The following is a 22935-nucleotide window of genomic DNA, read 5'->3' on the forward strand; positions in this document are numbered from 1 at the left end:
TTTGCGTTCTTAAGACGATCGCGAGCACTCGATGGGTCCCTGCTGCCGTGCACTCGAACACGTCTGGTACGCAGGCAGGGTGGAACGCCGCCACTCGAAATCCACAATGCACAGAAAAAAGAAAGAAACGATGCACCATCGCAATGCCTGGGAGGGCTTGAAAAAAAGATCGAGCTAACGAACCCTAAAATGAGCGTTTCCGCCCTCCAGGGGCAAAAAGGGCTTCGTAGTGGTGGTGGTGGCGGCGCTGTCTGACACGCACAAACACACACACCCTCCGTCCTCCCTTCCACCGCGTCTTTCCAGTTCACATGTTGTAACCCCCCTCCCCCGACAAGCCACCGGCCCCTTGTCAATGCTCGACCCCCATTGCCCGCTCCCCCCCCCCCCCCAAACCCGACCCCGCAGTCCCTTACTCACCGGGGGCATCGTTTGTTCTGTGCGGTTCATGCGTCTTGATTGTGTGCGTAGTTACTTCACTAGCTGCTCCCTGGGTCACGTTTCTTACGCGCGTTTTGTTTGCATTTCACTCTCCCCCTCTCAACCCGTAGTGGATGGGCGTTTAGATATATACGTAGAAAAACGGAGAAGGGGGAGTGAGTGACGGTCCTCGTTCTTCAGCACAGCGGCACGCTTGTGCTGGCGGTGGAGGTGCGGTGGGCACGGCAGGGAGAGCCTCGCTTCTTCGAGTGTGTCCCCTCGTGCTCCTTGCTGGGGAAAGTGTTTCATTTATCTGGCGGCTAATCAAATTGTCCCTCACCGTCTTGTACTTGCTTCATTTGATTGAAGCTTTTTTTTGTTTCCTTCTCCTGGTTCATTTAGAGCATGTATGTCCTCGGGGTGTTCTTTCGTGGGCGTCGTTCGTTTGGCGCCGCGGACTTGGAAATAAGTAGAAAGATACCAAACCCGAATTTACGAAGGGAGTTGTGGATGGAACGTGAGGCGAAGAAGATAAAAAAAAGCGAAGGGCGACAAATGAGAAGAAAACCATTGTCGATCCCCCTTCCCGCTGCTTCTGATTTCACGCTCAAGTGTTTGGTAGCCCGCAAGCATATCACACGGGTGTATAGACAAGAAAACATGAGGGAGAAAAAAAGAATCAGAGGACGATGATCGAAGGATGAAGAAAAGAAAGCAATGCGGAAGACGTTTGTTATTACAGGTTCCCGTTCAATCGACACTCATTCTCGCTCTTCATTGCTTGCCGAAACGATTGTTCCCTGCAGGCTGGTATAGTTTTGCCACGCATGCGACATAAAAAAAATCATAACCCATGGAGTTTAATTTGTGTTTCTAAGCTGTTGCTTCTTTTGCTGTGGGGGTCACGCTACGTGCTACGGCACTGTCATTGCTAGAAGTGAGCGAAACGCCCCATTTCTGACTTGCAAACTTCACTATCGTGGCACAAGAGACGACCTTATTTCACTCCCACTTAAAAAAACATTTGCTCTCTTCGCTCGTCATCATCTGCTGGTTTAAGTACCTGAACCATCTCTTGCCTTCGATTTGCTACAATGTTATATGAAAAGCTGACTCGTCCTATAAAAATAGCTTACAGGTATGGTTGTCTGTCGTTCCATTACTGCTGCCAAAACGTGCCACAATGCTGTTTTTCATAGCGTATTGAACAAACCTATAGTTTTGAAGGGACCCCGCGTGGCATTTTGAGCGTAGTTGCGAAACACTGTGAATGCTCTCGTGAACATGCCAACCAAATATTATTATGCGACGTATATCAAAGATTTCACAATTTATTGTCCAGAAGAGCCATAAGTAACTTGATGTCTCCCGCACAAAACTGTGCAGGGAACGGAAGCGCAGGCGGATGACTTTGAAAGTCACATGGGCCTTATTTTCTTTTTTCGGGTAGGTACCCCGGATGTCACCGGTTGGCTCCACGGGTCGGTGCCGTGCGCGTATGAACCCAAGAAATAGTGGCCCGTATGGCTCTTCACAAAATATCCTTCACGTACCTAAACTTAGTGCGACGAGAAGACAGTGCTCAACCCAAATCCTGACGGCCAGAAGGAGCTGTAGTGTACCGGGATATCAGAGCCACAGCCGCTCGATCTCCCCCCCCCCCCCCCCCCTGGGAAGATGTAGCTGCCGGATCTGAACTTTCAACACTTTCGCGAATAACGTAGCCATGATTATCACCGACATATGTAGGTAAGGTACTCAAGGCCATGTTACCCGGTGACACAACTTTTGATAAGTGCGTCACCTCCTTGTCGTCTCCCGCTGCGTAGTTTTCAGTGGCGACAAGAGGAGACAGAAAGTGTGCATTTCGTGCGCGTAGTTCCGTCTACATTTGACAATTTCAAAAAAAAAAAGTTTGTGGCAAAAATTATGTTATCCTACATAACGAGTCAGCATATGCTTCAGACGTTCAGCCACCTGCAACAAACAAGATTTTGCTCTTTTTTGTCTTTTTGAGTATGTACCACTCAAGTCGTCGCTATGTACCTCTAGCTATTTTGCGATGTTAAAATATTGTGTGTATCTTTTAGTTGATATAGACTGAGTCAACAAGTATTACGGATGTATCGCAAACATAAAGCCCAAGGCTAATTCAAGAATGTTAATTAAGGATTTATAAATAGGTGCGTTGAAATTGCATAAGAAGAGAGAAAAACAACCAACAAAGATTCGAATGACAAAGAAAAAGTTGCCTTAACTATTGCCGTTTTTTTTGCTGCTTTAGCTGCTACTCGGTAAAGTTTAGCTGCACTCATAGCATCAACGGCCATCCTCGACTGTGGGTTAGTTATAAGTAGGACAGGGAGTACTTCTGAGCATGAGGTGCTTCTTCAAGGGACACTTCAAAGCTTTAGACCCGTCACACATACGATCCAGTCACAATCACACATGCCATCCAACATGAATCGCGTCGTCCTCGTTTTCCCAAACGCCAATGGCCTATATTCTTTCACTCTAACGTCACAATATCCGCCTCTTTTTCAGCCTCACCAATTTTTCGACGTCAAACGGCATTTCCTTTTGGGCGCCCTCACCTTGAGGGCAACCTGGTATCTAAGGGGGAGGGCGCTCTCATGATTGGCCCGCAGTGTTCGTCAAGTAGTGGAGCATCCGCCTACAATGCGGGAGCGGCCGCGTTCGATTTCTAGTGCAATCGAACACCCATCGGTGTTCCCAATGGCAAAAAAGGTAGCCCGACCTGGCGTTCGGTGGTGTGACTTCCCATGTCTTAAGAAGGTGGCCATTCCTTTCAGCTCTCTTCTGTCTTTCACTTCGCTTTGCCATGGTTTTACCTGGCTTTGTAACGGGCTGAATTTAGATTTTGTCCTTAACTAGAAAGTTTAGTCCTTAACCAGAAACCACCATCGTCATCACGGATGGCCAGTCGTAGTCATTGGACACTTCCACAATAGCGGGCGCTATCTGCTGCGCCCCGCACACGAATGTTTTGCATCATTGCTTTCTTTTTACTGTGCGGGATTTCCAACGCGAAGCTTGCAAAACCAGAAAATTTAGAAGGGTTCTAACCACCCGATAGAGAGCTGAGTGCTATAATCAATATGACAGAACTCAATCTTTCCAAGACAATGTTCTATGCACGCACGGTGGCGCATCTCTATAGTGGAATTCTCCAATGAGAGTGCCGTAGTGTGAGGCTTTATATCTACAGCTCGAACATGCACAGAATATTGCCTGCCTGCAATTTCCTTGCACCGTAAATACGGGACAGTACGCCTCCTATATAATACCGTACCATTATATAACACCGTACCATTTTGTGGCACTCTTCATTTTTGCGCGAAAGAACAACAAAAAAAAGCCAGATCAAGCTGCACTGAGTGTCGCAGATCCACTGTAAGATCCGCACGTGAGCAAGCAGAAATGCCCGCATGTGCGGATATGCGCTCTTTTTTTTCTAATAAAGCTTTAGAAATAAAGCTGTGCATTATAGCTACACCTGTCTAGTTCAATATCCCGGCGGATGATTACGCTAATAAAAATTGGGGGACCCTTAAGCTTCGCCTTTAGGAGTTGAACGCGAAAGCGAAATCCGGCCCTAGTGCACCCTTCAACCACTAAGTCCATACCTATTAATATGTTTTGTTACATACACATGCACGCACACAAACACGCACACAGTAGAATGGACCAGCGCGCCCTATTACCGCCGAATGGGCTCATTCTCGTCGTGACACCTGTCGAACAAAATGCGTTAGAGAGTCCCTGAAACACTTTTTCAAGTAACCGTGGAATGAATTCACTAAAAGAGCTTATTGCCCCACGAATTGAACGCCGCAAAAGTTTTAAGAATCCGTACAGTGCGAGTGGAGTTACAAAGGTTTGTCACATGCTGCAGTGTCATTATCCCTTCTCTAGTCCCGACGAAAGCACTGGAAGCTAAGCAGGGAGGGGTGGCAGGGCAAAGAAACAACCGCGCCTCGTCACCTCGAGCACTTTTTTTTTTCTACGAATGCGCGGCTTTCTCAGTGTGATCAAGCGCGCACGCATGGACAAGTAGCGGCCTCCCGCGGCTATCTCGGTAACTTGATTTTTTTGGTCCCAGACGCACAGACAACTTTTCGCTCACAACCAACGGGGCCGACGCCGGTGGCGAGTTTTATGTGACACGAGCTCTCTAACGCTATCGCGTTAAAATTACACTTCAGTTCTGAACCCTGAGGTTATTTTTTTAAGTGCCTCACTACTTTTATGCCTGCCCAAGTACAAAACCAGACAAGTTCATTCGTCACGTAAGCAAATCGATGCAAGGGTATAAATGTACGAAACAAAATACATTCGAATAAAAAAAAACTGGGGTGGTGGTTTTTGAACCTACAACTCGATGCTCAGAAAGTTGCAGTGCCCACTAGCCTGAATACCCGCGCATGCAGATGGGGAATGTATCCGAAACATATTACAGCGTTGCAGAGCGTTAAGTTTCCGGAGCCCTCCACTACGGCGTCTCTCATAATCATATGGTGGTTTTGGGACGTTAAACCCCACATATCAATCGTCAATCAATCAGAGGGTTAAGTACAGCACTGGTCTTCGCATATACAGCAAGATAGGGACGATCGCAGCAAAGAAGAAAAAAAGACGCTCTGCGGATGTCACCCTATACCAGCATTCCATTCGAAACATAATCTCGGAGCGCGCGCTGGAAATATGACAGCGTCGTTGTACTGAACATTATCGAGAAGAGCGCAGTACCCACCTCAACACAGCATCATACAATCGATTAACAGCAGATTATTACTAGAAAACATTCACAATTCACTTAAAGAACTCCCAGAGAGAATTTTATGTAGGTATTTATTCATTTTTATTAACATAAGTGCACGCGCTTGTCATAGCTATTTCTGAGGGATGATTAAAAAGTTGTATACATACTGCGGCTCAGAATTTTTTAAGAACGATAATGAATTTTTGAGATTTCCAACCTGTAAAATATCTGCATTGAAGTGAATCGGGAAAGCGTAGCTTTGATGTATTAGGCGTCTTTACAGATGAAGGTGCTGAAGTATATGATTGACGAACATTACTCGTACAGTACTGAATGACACAATTTTTTGATATCTTCTACTAGATTGTGTATGTTCTCTTCCTACGGTATCATTTTAAATATCGAAAAGAAAATTTATTCGTTCGAAAACCACAATTGTCCAAGGCCACGCACAGACTACTCCAGGCGAGTCATGAGGAAGTTACTTTCCTTACAGCGGAAACACCACTTGTGTGATCCGGCCCTAATCGTTGGAAAAACTTGCACAAGTGGTTACGGACTTATAGCGATGCCGCATACTGCACAGGGCTGACTGACACTGATGCTGTGTGCTCTCTTTGTATATCCATCTTCCTTTACACGTCTAACTTTAAAACTATGCATGCCCTTCACCAGCGGAAGGCAGCATATCAATTAATATAGGCTGATTAACATCCCCGTATTTCCACTATCTCCCATTGCCGTCTTTTCCCACTTTTTGTCCTAATCGAAAAGCAGATTCCGGTGATTCTGATGATAACTCTGTTTCGAACTGAGTTTCAGCTGGTCCGGGAGTGAACCTTGGTTGGCAGCAGAACTTGGCTGATTAAGGGGCGTACAGGAAACAAAGCGAAACGTGGTCGAACGTCCTGGCGCGCTGATACAGAGGGGCAGCCCTATATTTTCGCTTTTCGTATGCAATGGGCGATGATTGATGTTCACGCACTGCTCGTCATCGCACTTGTCTCAAACGTGAACTGTTCGCGCCGCTTTTGAAGAATCGATCGCGACGCGAGAACAGACTCGAGCGGCGAAAACGTCAACAGATTCAGCTGAGGGTGTAAACAAACACGTTCGGCTCTCGGAGTACCGCACGGCTGCACACAAAGGCACTGCGGGCGAAATGGAGGAGACGCGGGGAGAGCGGCGCACGTGTAGTACGCGAATGCCCGCGGCGGCGGTCTCTGCGCCCCGGATTAACTGCAGGCACGCGCGCCTGGCGCGCACGCGTGCACCGCCAATTAATGAGCACCTAATTAAATCAGCGCCGCGCCGCTGCGTCTTCATTTGCATATACGACGCTCTCCTCGGCGTGCTGTCCGCGAACAGTGCGTACAACTATACACTTTTTTTCTCTATTTCTTTCAAAAATGTTTTCCCCCTCTCTCCTGCCCTAGCGTATACATCCTGCGGGCTTGTGCACTTTGCCACTCGCTGAATCTGCCTACGTGGTCCGGAGGTGTAATTTTTTGTAGCGAGCATCAGGTGTTTAGCGTGAGTGTCCGTTTTAGCCTGGCCTCGTTGTGCCTTTCCCGACGTGTCACCCATCTGCAGACGTTCTTCTAGGAATGCTGCATGCGGAAGACAACTCATTGAACGTTGACATTTACTCGTGCGTAGGTGTTTGAACGAGGTCACCACGGGCCAATTATTCTTTCTTAATTTTTTATTCAAGTATTAGCCCGCATTACCCTTGGGTGTTACAGCAAGGAGGGGGGGGGGTAAAACAGTGATACAAATAAGTCTTCACTAGCACAACATAGTTGCTTTTCAGAAAGTTTATTGCATTCTACAACACACTCCGAAAAAAATAGCCAACAAGCCCGTCCTGGGCTGGTATTCACGGATTTTGATGTCATCTTTAATTTTAGAAATATAAAAAAGTTGTCTTTAGGTAAAAATCTTTAATTGCTCATGCCTACATTGTTGTAATATACCAAAAACACTTTTAGCTTTAACTTGCCTCGACGTGAAGACATCTCGCAATTTAACTCTCGCTTCATTATTGTGACACTGTCTGTTGTACGGTACCTGCCCAGGACGCATCTGGTCACTTTGTTTTGAATACTTTCTATCTAAGGAGTGAGAGTGGCTTCCGATGGACCCCGTTGAGGGCAGGGATACTCTAATATTGTTCCCAGATGTAGTAAACGCATGCCGTTTTTCTTCCATAATGCGACATGTTAGGTTTCGTTGAACAAAGTTCAGTGTTTTTCCAGCCTTAATATCTCACACATATGCACATTCCACGAACAATCAGCCGAAAACGCAACACCTAATTATTTGGGAATATCAAGTGCGGTTATACAGTATTTATTTAACAGTTCCTTTTGACTTTGCTTGTGGTACATTTTGAGTAAACATTTGTTTTACGTATTTCTGAACAAAGCCGCATGCCTACGAGTAGAACGCGTGCAATAAAGGGAATGAACATCTTTGCTTGGCTGTTATTTAAGCATCGTCCTCGGGATCGTCTTCTCCTTTAGGTGGCTTTATATCATAATAATAAAGAGGTACTGCATGTAAGAAAAGACGCAACACGAATGTTTTATATTTGTTTGAACGTAAGAGTTAAATGCAAGTTTAAACGCATTATCATTTATTGAATGGTCATTATAGCTGATAACATACGACGCCATGAACTTTCCATTCGCAGTGCTGTTTCGATATAGTCTAAATCCATAATGTTGACATACGATGATGTTTTTTGTCCAATATTTTTCCTATATACTTCGATATGTCAATTTAATAAATGGTCATGGCTTAAAATAGTAATTAGGCCACGCCAAGAGAGATAAAAATCCAACTGCGTAACCAAATTTGGCGGTAAAGCTTCACACGTTTTCAGACAAGGAATATTTCTTGACCATTTCGTTTTGTTCAAACGCCAACAGGTATACGATCACTATAAAAAACAATTATTTATTCATATTTGATCACGAAGAAGACACTAATCGTCGTGGGTTCCTGTCTACTCGTAGTGCTTTGCTAAAAATGTTTTTCTTGTAAAGGTGGCAAAAAAAAGGTTATTAACGGGCCCTGGGCGGGGTTTGAGAAAAATTCAAAGTAAAAGAACACCGAACTGATGTTGTCTATTTGAAGCTGTGATGCAACCCTTGTGTACGTATGAACATATTAGGTGTATCTGAACGGTCATGTGATGTTCGGCTGTGCTGTACTGTATTTTGTGCCCTTATTATTAATCTTAAAAGATATTTCGTCTGCTAAGCGAAAATGTGTGGCCGATACCACCATAATGGCACCAAACATTCCTACCTGATCATCTTAATAATAATAATAATAATAATAATAATAATAATAATAATAATAATAATAATAATAATAATAATAATAATAATAATAATAATAATAATAATAATATAATAATAATAATAATAATAATAATAATAATAATAATAATAATAATAATAATAATAATAATAATATTAATAATAATAATAATAATAATAATAATAATAATAATAATAATAATAATAATAATAATAATAAACACAGTAAAAGTTTACTTTTCAGAAAACAAAAAGGTTTTTTCTGAACCACGCCACAAATTATGCACGCACGCTTGGTTTGAAGAAAGTAAAGTCTTCACATTTATATCAAGTAGATCCGCCTCTCCAATTTTCACCTAATCAGAAGATCGATAGATGATTTGGCACAGTACTGAACCGCCTACGGTTAGGTTTTGCATACACACCCGAATTCTTACGCCACATAAAAAGAAGAACGTCCCCGTACTGCGACCATTGGGATGATGTCGATGCGTCAGAGGAGCATATCCTTATAGAATGTCCACAATATGAAGAAGAACGCGCCGAATTGAGTTATCGCTTGAACCGACTTGACCGACGACCATTTACAATTGGAAAAGTACTTGAACCGTGGTCACATTCCGATTATCAAATGCGTGCTGTGATCGCCCTCTGTCATGTTTTAAAGGACACAAATTTAGTTACCTGTCTTTAGTTCATATTATACCTTGCCACTATTTGTACGGGTTTTATCCGCAATGTGATCATAATATATGAACTGGACTATGCCCATGCATACTATGCTCTTTCATGCGTTCTAAGTTTTATAGTGTATATAGTATGTACATAGCGCCTATGATTGGTTTTTCTTTTCTTATTCCTAATGTTTCGTGTTTTTGTGTTTATCTTGTACATTACTGTCGTGATGTTGGGACAGCCAGCTCTAACGTAGCCTACCTACCCATGTTTCGCCAAATATAAATAAAAAAACGTTGATGGGATATCTTTTTTTTTTTAAAATAAAGTCTAAAAGAGATCTGAATCTCCACATCTGGACTTCATGAGAAACTCAAGGAGTGACTGTCGAGCTATCCTGATCGTGATAATTAACGTGCCCCGAACGACTGCTGGACGAAGAGAGAGCAAGGTGTGCCTGCAGAGCTTCATATCAAGTGAATCTTCACTCGAACATTGTTCTTACACTGCTGCACAAAGGCCAGGCTCTCTTATCACCCGCTACAGTCCTGCGCGAGGATTTTCTCAACTTATTTTCCAGGGAGACGCTATTAAAAGCTCGATACGCGCAAGCTCTTGCGGAGTTCTATTTCGAAAGTTTCGGGGATCACCCAGCGCAGTTTCCCAATCCATGAGCGCAGATAAGGTCGAAAGCTAGCGCAGTATGCTACATGCGGGCATCTCTTATATGATACGGTCGCGTGGCTCTGGAAGTTGTCAGTACCATTGATAAACCCAGATTGGCAACGTTGGGGGATTTCGGTTCCTCAGATCCCGTTTCCCCGTAAAGTCTACGGGCGGGTTTTTTGTGATTTGCGTGTACGTGTATGCGTTCGTGTTATCCTGCTCCTGACAAGACGGGGAAAAAAGGACGGATAGATCATACATTCCGTCAGGAAGATCTGTGGAACAACGTGAACAATAGAAATTACTATCCCTGCATGCGCTCTGCGTACCATACTTTCGCGTGCCGCGAGTCTCGCAATTTCGAATCAAAACATCGCTCACTATACAATGGACGGCTTCACAAGCGCTGATGCAGAATTCGTGTTAGGTATTGTCAGACATATTATGCCACGTAAGCACTTTCGGCAATCGTAGCTCATGGGGGCGCACTTCTCAAGCGATCAGCATGCACAGACCACACGCGCGAAAGCAAACATTGCGTTTGCGTGAGGAATGTTGAGGCGAAGAGACTTGATACTTTATAACAGGCTATGCCATTGGGGGAACGCAATATTCCACGTTTCACACGTGCTTTATCCCTCCTCAATATGCGATGCAACTTTTTTTTCTACTTCTCAATTTCCGGCCGTTAGCAAGCGCCCGCTTGTTTCTTGCAGAGAGGCGAATGCCCAAAAGTCGATTGATACGTGGGGCTCAACGTCCCAAAACCATCGTGAGATTATGAGAGAGCTCGTAGTGGAGGGCCCCAGAAATTTCGACCACCTGGGATTCTTTAACGGTGCATCCAAATCTAAACACATGGGCCTACAACATTTCAGCCTCCATCGGAAATGCAGCCGCCGCAGCCGAGATTCGATAATGCGATCTGCGGGTCAGCAGTCGAGTACCTTAGCCACTAGACCACCGCGGCGGGGCGAATACCCAAAAGTTGTGCGTGCGCTAATGAACGCACTTAGTCAGTTTACGTTGCACCTTCAAATTACGAATCAAAAAGGAGAGTATAGTTTTCGCCGAATAGGCAACAGGGGCTAAAATTTCAAGAACGAGGGAGGCTGATTATGGCGGCGCCCCAAATTTGACTCGCAAAACTACCGCCAGAAAGAGAATTCCACGGTTAGGCTAAAGCTGGTGGCGCTCAGTTTTGACGAAACGAAGCGTTCGGGGGAGAATTATGACTGCGCGGAGAATTTCGCTGAGGGAGCATCATTCAGAAACAAAGTCTCCAAAGCGCGTATTCGAATACGCGCTTCTGGTTTCAGGCCGTATACGTAGTATCGACTCACGCATGTGACTGCATGTTCAAAAAGAAACATCTTCTGCAAGATTTTCTGCAGCGTTGAAGCGAGTTCAAAGGCAATAAGTTGTTTCTTTCTCACCTTGGCTACCCTTTCTAAAAGCGATATCACCTCCTCGCCACTTGTTTCTTCATAAAACACATGAAATACCAACACTGATTTAGCGCGTTGTGGCTGCACGCTGCAAACACCGCTTGCGCTGTCGCAGACGCGGAAAACGCAGAAAAATCAGTTTATTGCACACAATATTCTTGCGAGACCAGGCAAACATAGACACGCGATTGTATGGTGAATGCAGGGTAGGTGACAGTTCGCAAAAGATATCGCTCCTATGCTGACCAATCGAGAACTTATTTCATCTTGACGTCACGTGAATAAACAGCTGGCGTCACGAATTGCGCCCCGAAAACGTGAAATGCCGAGAGAGAATAACGCGCTCGCTCACAATATTTTAAAAATGCAGTTTAGGGGCCCTTTGAACTTTGTAAAAGGCCGGGAAGTGACCCGTGGAACCATAAGTAAAAAATAACAGCGCAGATGAAATTTTTAAAGGGGTTGAGAAGCCTTTCACAAAACTTGCCTTGATTTCTGTCGCCTTCAAGAGTTGCGTTGAAGTAACCCTTCACAAGCTTTCGTACATTCAAGTATTTATTACAACCCGGTGTTTTAGTTTATTATGAAATCGGTGGTATCCTATCTTTTGTCGCTTAGTCGTTGTATTCCGACAAGATTCATAACACTGTCACTTGTATCAAACCAACCTGCGTAATGTCGCAATCCCTTGGCTGCACACATGAAGGATAAAAAATTGATGCAACAAGACAGAAGTCAAAATGTGTAGGCCCAGTCCCTTATCATCGCATTAGAACGTGTGGTATGTTCTGCCCTGCAGGTGATAGCCAAGGCAATACAGCCAAGGAATGGACATTGATTAAATCATCTTCAACAAACTTTGAATTCGTTAATATACTCATAACTATTGGGTTCTTGTCTCCTGGCGTTTTCGCTTTCGCCGTGTACTTCCCGACTCCAACAGGGGAATGCACGTGGAGTGGCTAGAATAATGCTGTTCAATTAGTCTATATGTGACAGAGATATAAGTTCTTATTTGCCTACTAACCCACTGTACCATGCTGTTCCAGGTCCATTCTTCCTGATTGTCTGGTACTACTCGAATGACTAAATTATTTCACGCCAATGTGTGGGTTTCATAAGGCGTAAGTTTTTATAACAGCGTATAGCCTTGAAATTAGAAGTCTCGATAGGCACAGGGGTCAATACCGACATTTTCAACGTTTGTGGACGAGGTTGCACATCTCAGGAGACAAGTGCACCGTACACAACGAATCCACTACAGTGCCTCCAAACTCAAATTGGTTTAAACTATATAAAGAATACCACAAGCTAAACACTCTCAGCCAATGTGCCGTGTTTCCAAGTCCACGTTTGGATATGTTGTTACGAGGGAAAAACATATAAAAGGAAATTGCTTCTCAGAGAGTTCACATGCCAAGGCTAGCTGCATGATGTAAAGTTTTCTCCAAGTTCCTTCAAGTTCACTTTTTCTTCACTGACCAGTCATGCTCTAAATGAGCTGTAAGCATAGATATATCATTATACAAAATCTGAAGCCTTTATCTGGGGAGAAAAACCTAACTTTCAATTTTTATGATTATGCAAGTTTTTTCTTGATTGAAATTCTACCGTTTCTTGAAAATTTACTGAAATAGAAGTTTCAAAACAGAAAATACAATCCAAATATATCTCAAGACGAAACCAAGCTCATAAATCAATGTACCCTGAGTGAATTTCCTCTCAGTCCGCGAGCTCGCGACAAATTTCACTCCCCAAAAATATGTAAGCCAACGATGCAACTGGTCTGCAGCGTTATTATTTGAACGCGCCCGTGATTCGAAACTTAGTCGAACCAAACTACTTCGCGGAGGAGTACACGTGCAGTAGTTCTACCCCTGTTGCTTTGCCTTCATTGCCAAGAAAAGTAGTCGCATGCATACTTATCGCCATTACTCCTCTTATAGTAAGTGACGTCAAGGGCACAAAAGATTACCGATTTGGAAACCCTTCCCCATCCAATACGGTACAAAAACAGCAGCTCCGGCACACGTATTGTATCTCTGACGGCAGGAAGGAGCAAAGCTGGTTTTAGTTAAATGGAGCATTATCGCATTTAGTCAATTTAATGATCTCATAGTGCACGACTACGGAATATTGTTGTATATCTGTGTATACCGGATGTTTCAAGAAATGTGTTCAAAATCCTGTAAAATAAGAGGAATGCGATGTTTATTCCGTGCCTTTTACAACTACTTTGCCTGTAGCCGCAGGCATCTAAAGATTGGTAAAAAAACATCATTCCAAAGAGTTGTTGATAAAGTCAAATTAATTAACGGTTTGTATAGAGGAGCTAGGTGGTTATGTCAAATGAGAAAATTGAAGTCCTTCATCTGCAAAGCTGATTGCATCTTTGAGATTCAGAAAAAGTGGTCTTCAGTGATAATTACGAAGTAATAAAATGGGGCAACAGCCATATTCTTCTTAGACGTATAGAGTGAGTTAGCATCGTTACATCAACCGTCAACCGACTTCATTGTGTGGGTGTGTGGGCTGCGCTTGGAATTATATGACGCATCACACACATGCGTTAAGAAACGTGGAATAACGACATCTCTCTAACAACTGTCTTGAACAGTGGCGTTATTATGATCTTGTTGCGCTCTCTGGTGTTATGATTTTGATTTCGCTGTTTAGTTTGATTCAATTTTATTACGTGAAAGTGATTGCCATAGGCATCCTTTTCGAAGTCTCAAAGCAGCAATGTGTTCTTCACGTGAAACACTTCAATGCTTCTATCTAAAAATAAACGCCTAACTACATTAATTACAAAGTTGACTTACTAAGCTTTCTTAATTACTGTCCCAAACGATGCCTTTATTCCTCTTAAGATGCCTGCTGCTGGAGAAAAAAGTAGTTGTGAAGGTATTTTTCTAATTTTTGACAATTTATAACACATGTCAGTAAATAACCCATTATCAGTTTTCTTAGTATTATTTAGGTAATAATAAATAATTATTCAATAATTAACAATTCTAATTATTTCTTCTTTGCACTTTTTCAAGAAGGTAGGCTTCTTGTCAACATAGGCTATATAACGACAAAGCACGCTTCACAGGAGAGTCCACATTCGGTTGGGACCTTGTGACAAATTTAGCGTGACTATACCCGCGGGCAACTTTTATTGGCATAAAAGGGAAGGTTACGGAGCCAAAGTGGGTATGTGCTACCACTGAAGAGCATAGTTCTAAGACAGCATCAGTGTTTACCGCGTGAAAATTATACAAAAAAATTGGCCTCTTATCTGCATGTTTCACTGCAACTGTCGTCGAAAAACGACAGTCTTGCGTCTGGAGAGAGTGAACAAAACGTTTATTCGATGTTCTATGCGAGAAAATAGGTGAATTGTATTCTGACGGCGCTGCGTTATAGAGTCTCGATCCGTACAGCGAAAGCGAAAAAGCGCATCGAGGCACGTTAGAAACGAGCGCTATCTGGCAGTTATCTTCGAAAATGAAGGAAGGCGTGCGCGTCCACGGAGAAAGATACGCGCCTGTCTCAGAGGCGATAAGTTGTAGAACGCAAAGCGATGGGTAGGTGCCCCCACCGTGTCGTCTTAGCAAAGCGTAGAAAACGCTTGCCTTTTTGAGCATCGCGTTACATGGTCAGCGCAGCGTGATAAACGCTACGGTCCTTAGAATTACTTTTGTATGCCTCCTCTAGTATAAAGACACACACACAAAATATTGAAGTGTTAAGACAGTGCCTCATATATGTGCAAAACATGCTTTTTAATTGACAATCGCACAACTATAAACGCTGAAACTTGAACAATATTGATGGGTGCTGAAGATTGAATTGGCCGTTTGGCAAATCGCTTGGAGCTGTTTGGGGTACCATTACGGTGGACAAACAGACATACAAATGTACAGATAGATGGAAAGACAGACAGACAGATCAAAATTTTTGCATTGAAATACTCCAATAACAAAAAAGACTATCGTCTTTAAAAACATTTTGTACGTCATGCTGTCTCAAATGAGACTGAGCATGCACCAAGAAAATACCAGTATTTGTCTTACTTTATGCAGCGTCATTTCGCATTTCAGCACGAGCAAAAACATCCCATATCTTGCGCGCACCTCTTTTTACACACATTTTTTAAATAACTGACATTGTCTCGATGGTGTGCTTGTCGGAGATCAGGCGTATCTGATATTGAAATTGCATATTTTATAGAGGTCATGCCATTTAACTGTACGATATCGCTTTGTTACTTTTTCATGCACGCGCTTGTAGCAACAGAAGTGTGACGCTTACTAAGCACGTGAGTGAAGGTCCTATTTCGACATGGAGGATTAAGAAAGGAGAGAGCATTGCGGCAAGCAAGAAAATAAGAGAAAAAGAATTAAAGAGCCGTGGGTCCAACATGCACGTGCCAAGCATTGGTTGCCATAATTTCGTACACGAAAGATATACGAATAAGTAACCATAAGTAGCATATCAAAGAGCTTTTGTGTTCTCTTGTAAAGCGTGCTTTGCCGTTAGGTAATGTACACTGACAAGAAGCCTACTTTTTTTGAGATTGGGATGTCTAGTTATTGCACACTGCCCTTTTTTGATGTGCAATACGTGTTTTTCTTTTCCGTCACATATAATTTAGGCCGGCATTCCTTTGCACAGCAATGCTTTTAACAAACAAGTAGCTTAACTAACGACTGCATCGAGAAGAAAAAAAGTGTATTGAATACTAGTGAAGCTTCTAAGCTGGCATTGGTGATGTTACAGTCATTATGGCTGATATTAGGCTAATTAACCCTCCACAGTAGTCTAGTGGCTGAGGCACTCGGCTGCTAACACGCAGGTTGCGGGATTGAATTCCGGCCGTGGCGGCAGCATTTTCTATAAAAATGTAAATGCTTGAGGCCCGCGGATTTAGATTTAGGTGCATGTTAAAAAACCCAAGGTGGTAGAAATTTTCGGAGCTCTCCAGTACGGCGCCTCTCATAATGATATGGTGATTTTGTGACCTGAAACCCCAAAAATAAAATAAATATAAATATTAGCCTAATTGGCTCACAAACGAAACAAATCCGAGGGCTGTGGTTAACAGAAACGAAGTGAAACTCGCCTGTAACCGCATTGGACGCGAGTCGTATTTTTCTAACTATCGAAGTAATTGGTGCAAAAACTGTTTTGCTGACGACAGAAGACAGATGAACGGAACAACGTAACACTCATAGCCACACGATGTGCAAGCGCTACTTCTTTTTTTTTTTTTGTTCAGGTTACCTTATGTTTAAATCTGATACCCCGTGATGTATGTACGTTAGCAACCGCCCACCCTGAGGCACGAAAACGAAACGCCTGTTATATGACCACGATTTTTCGACAAGTGCGTTAATCTTAGCTTCTGGCTGTAACAGGTATATAAACTCTTCCGTTCGTGGCGTTGATAATAGTTATTTAAGAACGAAAAAAAATAATATTATCTGGTACAAAGTGCCAACATTTAAGCTTACTGCTACGCGGACCAGCCTCAGCTTCTTTATATATCCCTATCCTTTAGCCCCTCATTCCCCTTCCACCTGTGTAGGATAGTGAGCCGGACGCACGTTTTGTTAACCTTCTTGCATTTCCTTTCTCTTTCTTCCTTCTTTATTTCTCAGCTTTACAAATGACTAGTTTATTGCATGTGAAAGCATGTGGGCTTGCTTTCATTAGGCGTTTCATATGGAGGTTTGATGTTGTAGTCTGATTCATTCAAATATTTCTTTCAAGCAAGAAATTGCGAAGTTGCACAGGGAGAGAGTAATTTCATGTCCACTGCTTGTTTCAAACTAATGAACTTGAATCTCGATAGATCCTAGCTAGATAATATGTACGTGTTTCAGTTTTTAACAATTTATAGCTTATTTGTAACTCCCCTTGTCTAAGCAAATATTCAGAATGTTCTAGCATGAAGTAAATCTGTAAAAGAGCAATTAACATATCCTGAATAATAAACGTCTAGCTCTTAAAGGCTTATTAAAAATAGAAGCTATGTTTAAATAGCTTGTGCGATGGCGTTGAACAACTGTAGTAAATGGGCCTTACTTGAAACTCCGTGCTTACAAGAAAAAAAAAAAAGCTACTGATACTGTCACAGCGTCGTGAACTGGCTGAAGGCAGGAGACTGAATGATCAGATAATAAACTGTTTATTGAGGCCTAACTTGAGGCCACGTAAAAGGAAAGTCAGATTACAGCAAGGCACTGGCACTGATAGCGGCGAGCAGAGCATCGGCTGTCGATCATCTGATAAGCGGCGAAGAGCGACGGCATTTATACACTTGCCATCGAATGTTCTAGCGTTATCGCTAGTGGTGATGTTGGTTCCAGAATAATCTGTAATGTTCACGAAGTGGGCGTAATCTTAAAAAAAAAAGATGTACTACAGCCTCGAAGCTTTTCGAACATCGTAAGCGCGGTTTGTGCTGATCGTAGCGTAACGGGGTAGATAACAAAACTAGAGGAAAGGAACGTGCCAATATTGATCCTGCGAAATTGTGAGTGAGATATTAACTGTATTGGTTACACCCATCGCTATATTGCAAAAGGGTACAGCACAAATCAATGATAGAAGAATGATATAAAACGGAGACGAGCGATTGCGCCTGTTTGATCGGCCTTTCTTCATGCTGTACACTTTTGAAACCAAGCGAATTACCAAGAAGACCAATACGTCCATCTACAGTACGTCAAAAAATAGGTAACAGCTATGGGTTTGTTGAGTTGTGGCTACAGGTACAATTAGATATTTTGGTGCATTGTCGATCCGAGTGCATTGCAATGAGGATACTCATTTTTTGGTGGCGTTAGCTGGTCTGCCAATAGTGTTAGCATCCAACCATTGTATTCGGTATTTGGGGGCGATTGAAAGTGCGAGTGCATGAGGTGCTCCCGTGCTGTGTTCGCAATCAGATTGCAAAAATTAGGCAAATGCGTAGACAAAACTGGGAGCACTTACGAACATATAAAAACTCTTGAGCAAAAGGTACAGTCGGTGTCGCGTTTGAAACGCTTGCAAACGGGAAACAGATACCGAGTTTGTGCACAGCCTTGTTCGATTTTTTGCTCGATCAACTTACTGTGTATAGTGAGCTCGCAGTTTTAATTTTAACCGCGTCGTTTCGTTCCAAAACGAGTGGCTTTCAGCTAAGAAAAAAAGTGAGGAGGCAGCCTTGCACATGAAGTAATCTTTTCAGCCAGTTACGTTTGTGTAGGTGTTTGCGTACCCAGTTGTCCCGTGATGAAGCGAAAAGCCTGAGCTTCTCCTGGAGCAGCGGTCCCAGCGCGTCGCGGCTCCTCTTGCCGTCCTGGGCGTTGCTGCCTCCACCATGCTCGAACTCGTGCACAATTTTCCTGGTGACCTCCAACTGGGCAGGGCTGCTTACCACGGCCACCAGAGAGTCGAGGTAGCGCTGCATCGTCGCCGCCAGGGCGGGCACGAAGGCGCGTTCGAGCTCGCCGCACGCCTATAGGGGTCGAGCGCGTGGTCACCGTGGCAGTGGTATGTGGTGGCGAGGGCAAGGTAAGGTACGATGGGGAGATGGCCGATATTGTGAGTATGAAACGAGTAGCATGATGCACGCTCACGGGTGTTGAGGTGGGTGGTTGAAACCATGGTGACGACAATTTGATGTTCGGACAGGAGAGAGCATGCCAAATGAGATGATGGCGGAAACGGGAGTTTTCGAAAGACAGTTCGTTTGGAGGAAGTGGATGAGGAAGGGTAAACAAAGAATGCATCACAAATCGGGTAAGAAACCACGCCGCGGCAGAATGAAAGACGATGGAGAGTGAAGGTAGTTTCGGACAGTTGGGCACGCACATAGATATAAAGAAAAAGAAGGTTGAGGAGAAGGAAGAATGATGGGAGAATGGTGAAGAGGAGCGCAATGGATGAGGTAGCGTTCAGGAGCAGCGTGTGGAATACAGACAAACCAAGATGAATGATGGATGTAATTTTTGGGACGTATGAGGAGCAGTGCCGCAACAAATGGGTGGGTGCACGGCGAGGTAGGGGCCATGAAGAAGCAGTTCGAGGAAGATGGTAATTAATTTGTGGTACGGCGAAAGAAACGAAAGAGACAACAAACACCGCAAAAATTCGTAGAGATGAAGAAGTAAATTATGTGATATATAAAGAGAAAAAAAAAACGGAAAGGAGAAGAAAAAGAATACAAAAATGACACCAGGATAGATTCCACGTCGCAACAGAAAGATAAGATAGATAGATAGATAGATAGATAGATAGATAGATAGATAGATTGTGAGCAAGTGAAGTAAGTGGATTATGAGCATGAACGTTACGAAAGAGATAGGGTAGGTTGAAATGCGAAGCGTAGGGGGGGTTGAAGGATTGAACAGTGGACGGCACAGGATAAAATAGAAATAGAGAGGGAGTGTGGAAGAAGAGGGAGAAGAAAAGAGAGAGACAAAGATACAAATGAATGAGCCACAATAAAAACACTTGAAAAGATAGCATGTTTTCAGTAATCGTTGTTACAGGCAGTGTAGGAGAGCGGAGCATCCAAACTGAAATTCTTTTTTTTTTGGAGGGGGGAGGGAGTTGAAACAAATAATCAAAATACTGAGAGATAAGCAAGAAAACAAGTTTTTTCTAGTCAGGCCAGGCTTCACGGAATTGGTAAAACAAGCCTTCATCGACGGTATTAATAACAAGCGCACGTAGACTGCTAATAGAATCAACAGTTTTTTTATTTTTCATTTTTTTTGGTGCAAAGGCTGCTTTCGATTTTCGCTTGCTGCAATATCTTCTCTTGTACATGTGCCAGCTCTCTGCCACGTCTACCCAGATTTTTTTCAATATTACTTTTTTTTTCTATATCACATCTTATCGGTGGACGAATTCTGAACTCTAAAAACTACTTTTTGCTTGTTTTTTATTTACAATGACGTAAGCTATAGATATAGTCTTTCACTGCTAATCTAAAAGTCAGGCTGTAATAATGTTTTTGTTTGTATACTATATGGCACGTGACATATTTCTGAACGTAATTATTTTTATTTATAAAAGCATCAAGGTAAAATCCGCACTTTCAAACAGTCTACGTGCTATCCATCTTTAAGATTCACTGAATTCGGACTTAATTGATTGCACGGTATTCACGAAACGTCGTAATACAGAGTTACGTTGTTTGAACTTCTTTTCATGCTATGGAAACTTTCGATGTCTCCTGAACCGTAGATAAGTAACTTTAAGCTAGCAGACACGCTGTCCTCGGGTGTGTAAAAGGAGACATAGTATAAAACGGGTTAGAGTCGTAGGAGTTCACTTTGGTCCTTTGAAATCGCAAGGATATACCATTGTTCCCAGAGTTTCCATAGTAGAACAAAAGCTTTGCTCCGAAATCAAAGTAGTAAGCTTTCGTGTAGTAAAAGAAATGTCTTAGTACTACTAGAGAATCCTTAAAACACTAGAAACAGCCGTTTCAGTGACAATCTCGATCATATGTGGGCCGGAGACCCCGCGCAATCTGTCAGGGCCAGCCCTGCAACCACCGTGACATCGCTTTGTTTATTTGTTTATATGAATTATGAAAAAAAAAGGTTAAGAGAGAAAGAAGAAGCCTACTTGAATTTTGAGGGGTATCCGGGCCCACTTTTTTTTCGCTCAATCAGATGTTACAGAAGCACCTAAGGCCGGTTTCAGTTTTTTATTTAAAGTTTCAGCAGAGACCACGTAGCATTGACACATGTACTTTGAATTAGCTTCATCTTGGAACAACGAAGTTTTCATATGCTGTAGTGACTGTTGCAATATAAACATGTTCCGATTTCTCGCGTCTGCATCCCACACGAAGAAGTTGTTTCTATTCTTCACGAATGTCTTCGCATTTCTCAGTTTGTCATTCACCGCTTCCTTTTCTTTATAGCCGACCAAAAGAACATTTCGAGACAAGCCGCGTGCACCAGAGAAAACCTCGTCGTTTTTCGTAGCCCTAGCATGAAAAAAACAAAACACACATGTAATACACTGCGGCTCGCTCATCTTGCGAGTGCTTTCCGAGCTACTCTTACGTCGTCGTTACGAGCGGCTCTAGACACGCAGCGAGTGTGTCGCTCCTGCCGAGACCCGCGTTTATCCTTCGCAGCCGAAGTACATCGTTCAGAGTAGAGGCCGCGCTTACTGCGCAGGCGACCGCAGACGCATCGCTTCCGTGTCACGTCTCCGCCATCGGATCCCATTCTTCCCGTGCACACCGGAAGTACTTCTCCCCGACTTCCTTCCGCTTTTGTTCGTCTCCCGACGTACTCCCGTTCACGCCTTACTAGCTCGCCCCCGTTTTACGCATGTTGTTGTGAAGATCTGCTGTGGTTATTTTTGGGTGTTTTTTTTCCGTATCTCGCGAATGAGTGTTTATGCTCTGAGGATATATACTGACCGCGCCGCTTCACTCGTACGGTTTCTGGTCAGAGTAGCTTATTATAAATGATTCGAACACGGTGACTGGCACGCTATTCAGTTTTCGGCTGCGTGCGAGATAATGAATTCGTTCAAGCGGGCATTGTTGGAAACGCTGAAGCAGTTATGCGGTGAGTGTTCACGTAATACCTCAGATATCAGTGCTTTCGCTGCTCATCATAAGAAAAAAAGCGTATTACTCTATTAGTCACCGTGCCATCCACTTACTACGACCAATCTTAGTCTTGTTGTAATTAAGGTCAGTGTTCATATAGAAAAAAAAGGTTTTGCGCCGCAACTGTTCGCAAACTAAAAGTCCACTCAGTCATAATGTGGTAAGTATAATTAGTGAAAACGTCCCGCCAAACTTAAAGCGCCCTTACGAATAAGGGCCAGTATTTTGCTAAAGTTGCTCGTAAAAGATGGTTTCAGCCAATGTCGATGCTGGACATGATATTAGAGAAGTGGATTGACTCGTGGCTAATTAGTTCATACGAAATAAATGTTTTTTATTCAGCCAGACATGCGGAGTGGATTCGACCCCAAAAGAGTTTACGCACGTGAATAGAATGCACATGCTTAGTATATTCCAACACACGACAAGACATTGTCCACATCCTCATTAAGCTCCCTGAGTGCCCACGTCACGGTGCGGTGACTTCACTGTTCCTACGCATACTGCTATATCAGAGGAAGTTCGTTTTCAGTACTGACCAGGTTGGAAAGCTCTTTTTTAACAGCAGAGCAGTTTAAATCATCCGCAACCTGTCCAACGCAAAAAAGGAGAAAACTGTGTGCCACGATGACGTCTACATGCGTGGCCCAGCAACCCATGGTTGAACAGATGTGCGCCTACTTGGTTAGCCCATGCAATGCTATACCGCCAGCCGACGTGCCTGGACACTTCGCGCAATTACTCAGTCACGCCGGATGTGACGTCATGGCCAAATGCGCATGCGCTTCTTTGCGCTAGAGTTGCTGTATATTTTATTTATTTATTTATTTATTTCATTTATTACATACTACAGACCCATAGGTCCAAGCAGGTGGGCAGTTACAAGGGGACACAGTTCAACAACAAGTGGCATAAAGATTGTTTGGGGTGAGTGTTTTATACACTCATAGTGAACACAAAGAGCGACATAGCAAATTATTTCATAATAAC

General features: G+C 43.3%; 1 protein-coding gene across 1 annotated transcript in view; it reads right to left on the reverse strand.

Moving 5' to 3' along the window:
* LOC119162362 (vesicular acetylcholine transporter) overlaps positions 1-22935 on the reverse strand; it is a 229798-nt gene that overhangs the window by 60867 nt on the left and 145996 nt on the right. The window contains exon 3 of the mRNA XM_037414771.2: positions 18577-18816. Coding sequence (XP_037270668.2) covers positions 18577-18816 — 240 coding nt within the window. The remainder of the gene's footprint in view (positions 1-18576; positions 18817-22935) is intronic.

The sequence above is a fragment of the Rhipicephalus microplus genome, chromosome X, assembly GCF_043290135.1.
Source record: "Rhipicephalus microplus isolate Deutch F79 chromosome X, USDA_Rmic, whole genome shotgun sequence".
Taxonomy (NCBI): domain Eukaryota; kingdom Metazoa; phylum Arthropoda; class Arachnida; order Ixodida; family Ixodidae; genus Rhipicephalus; species Rhipicephalus microplus.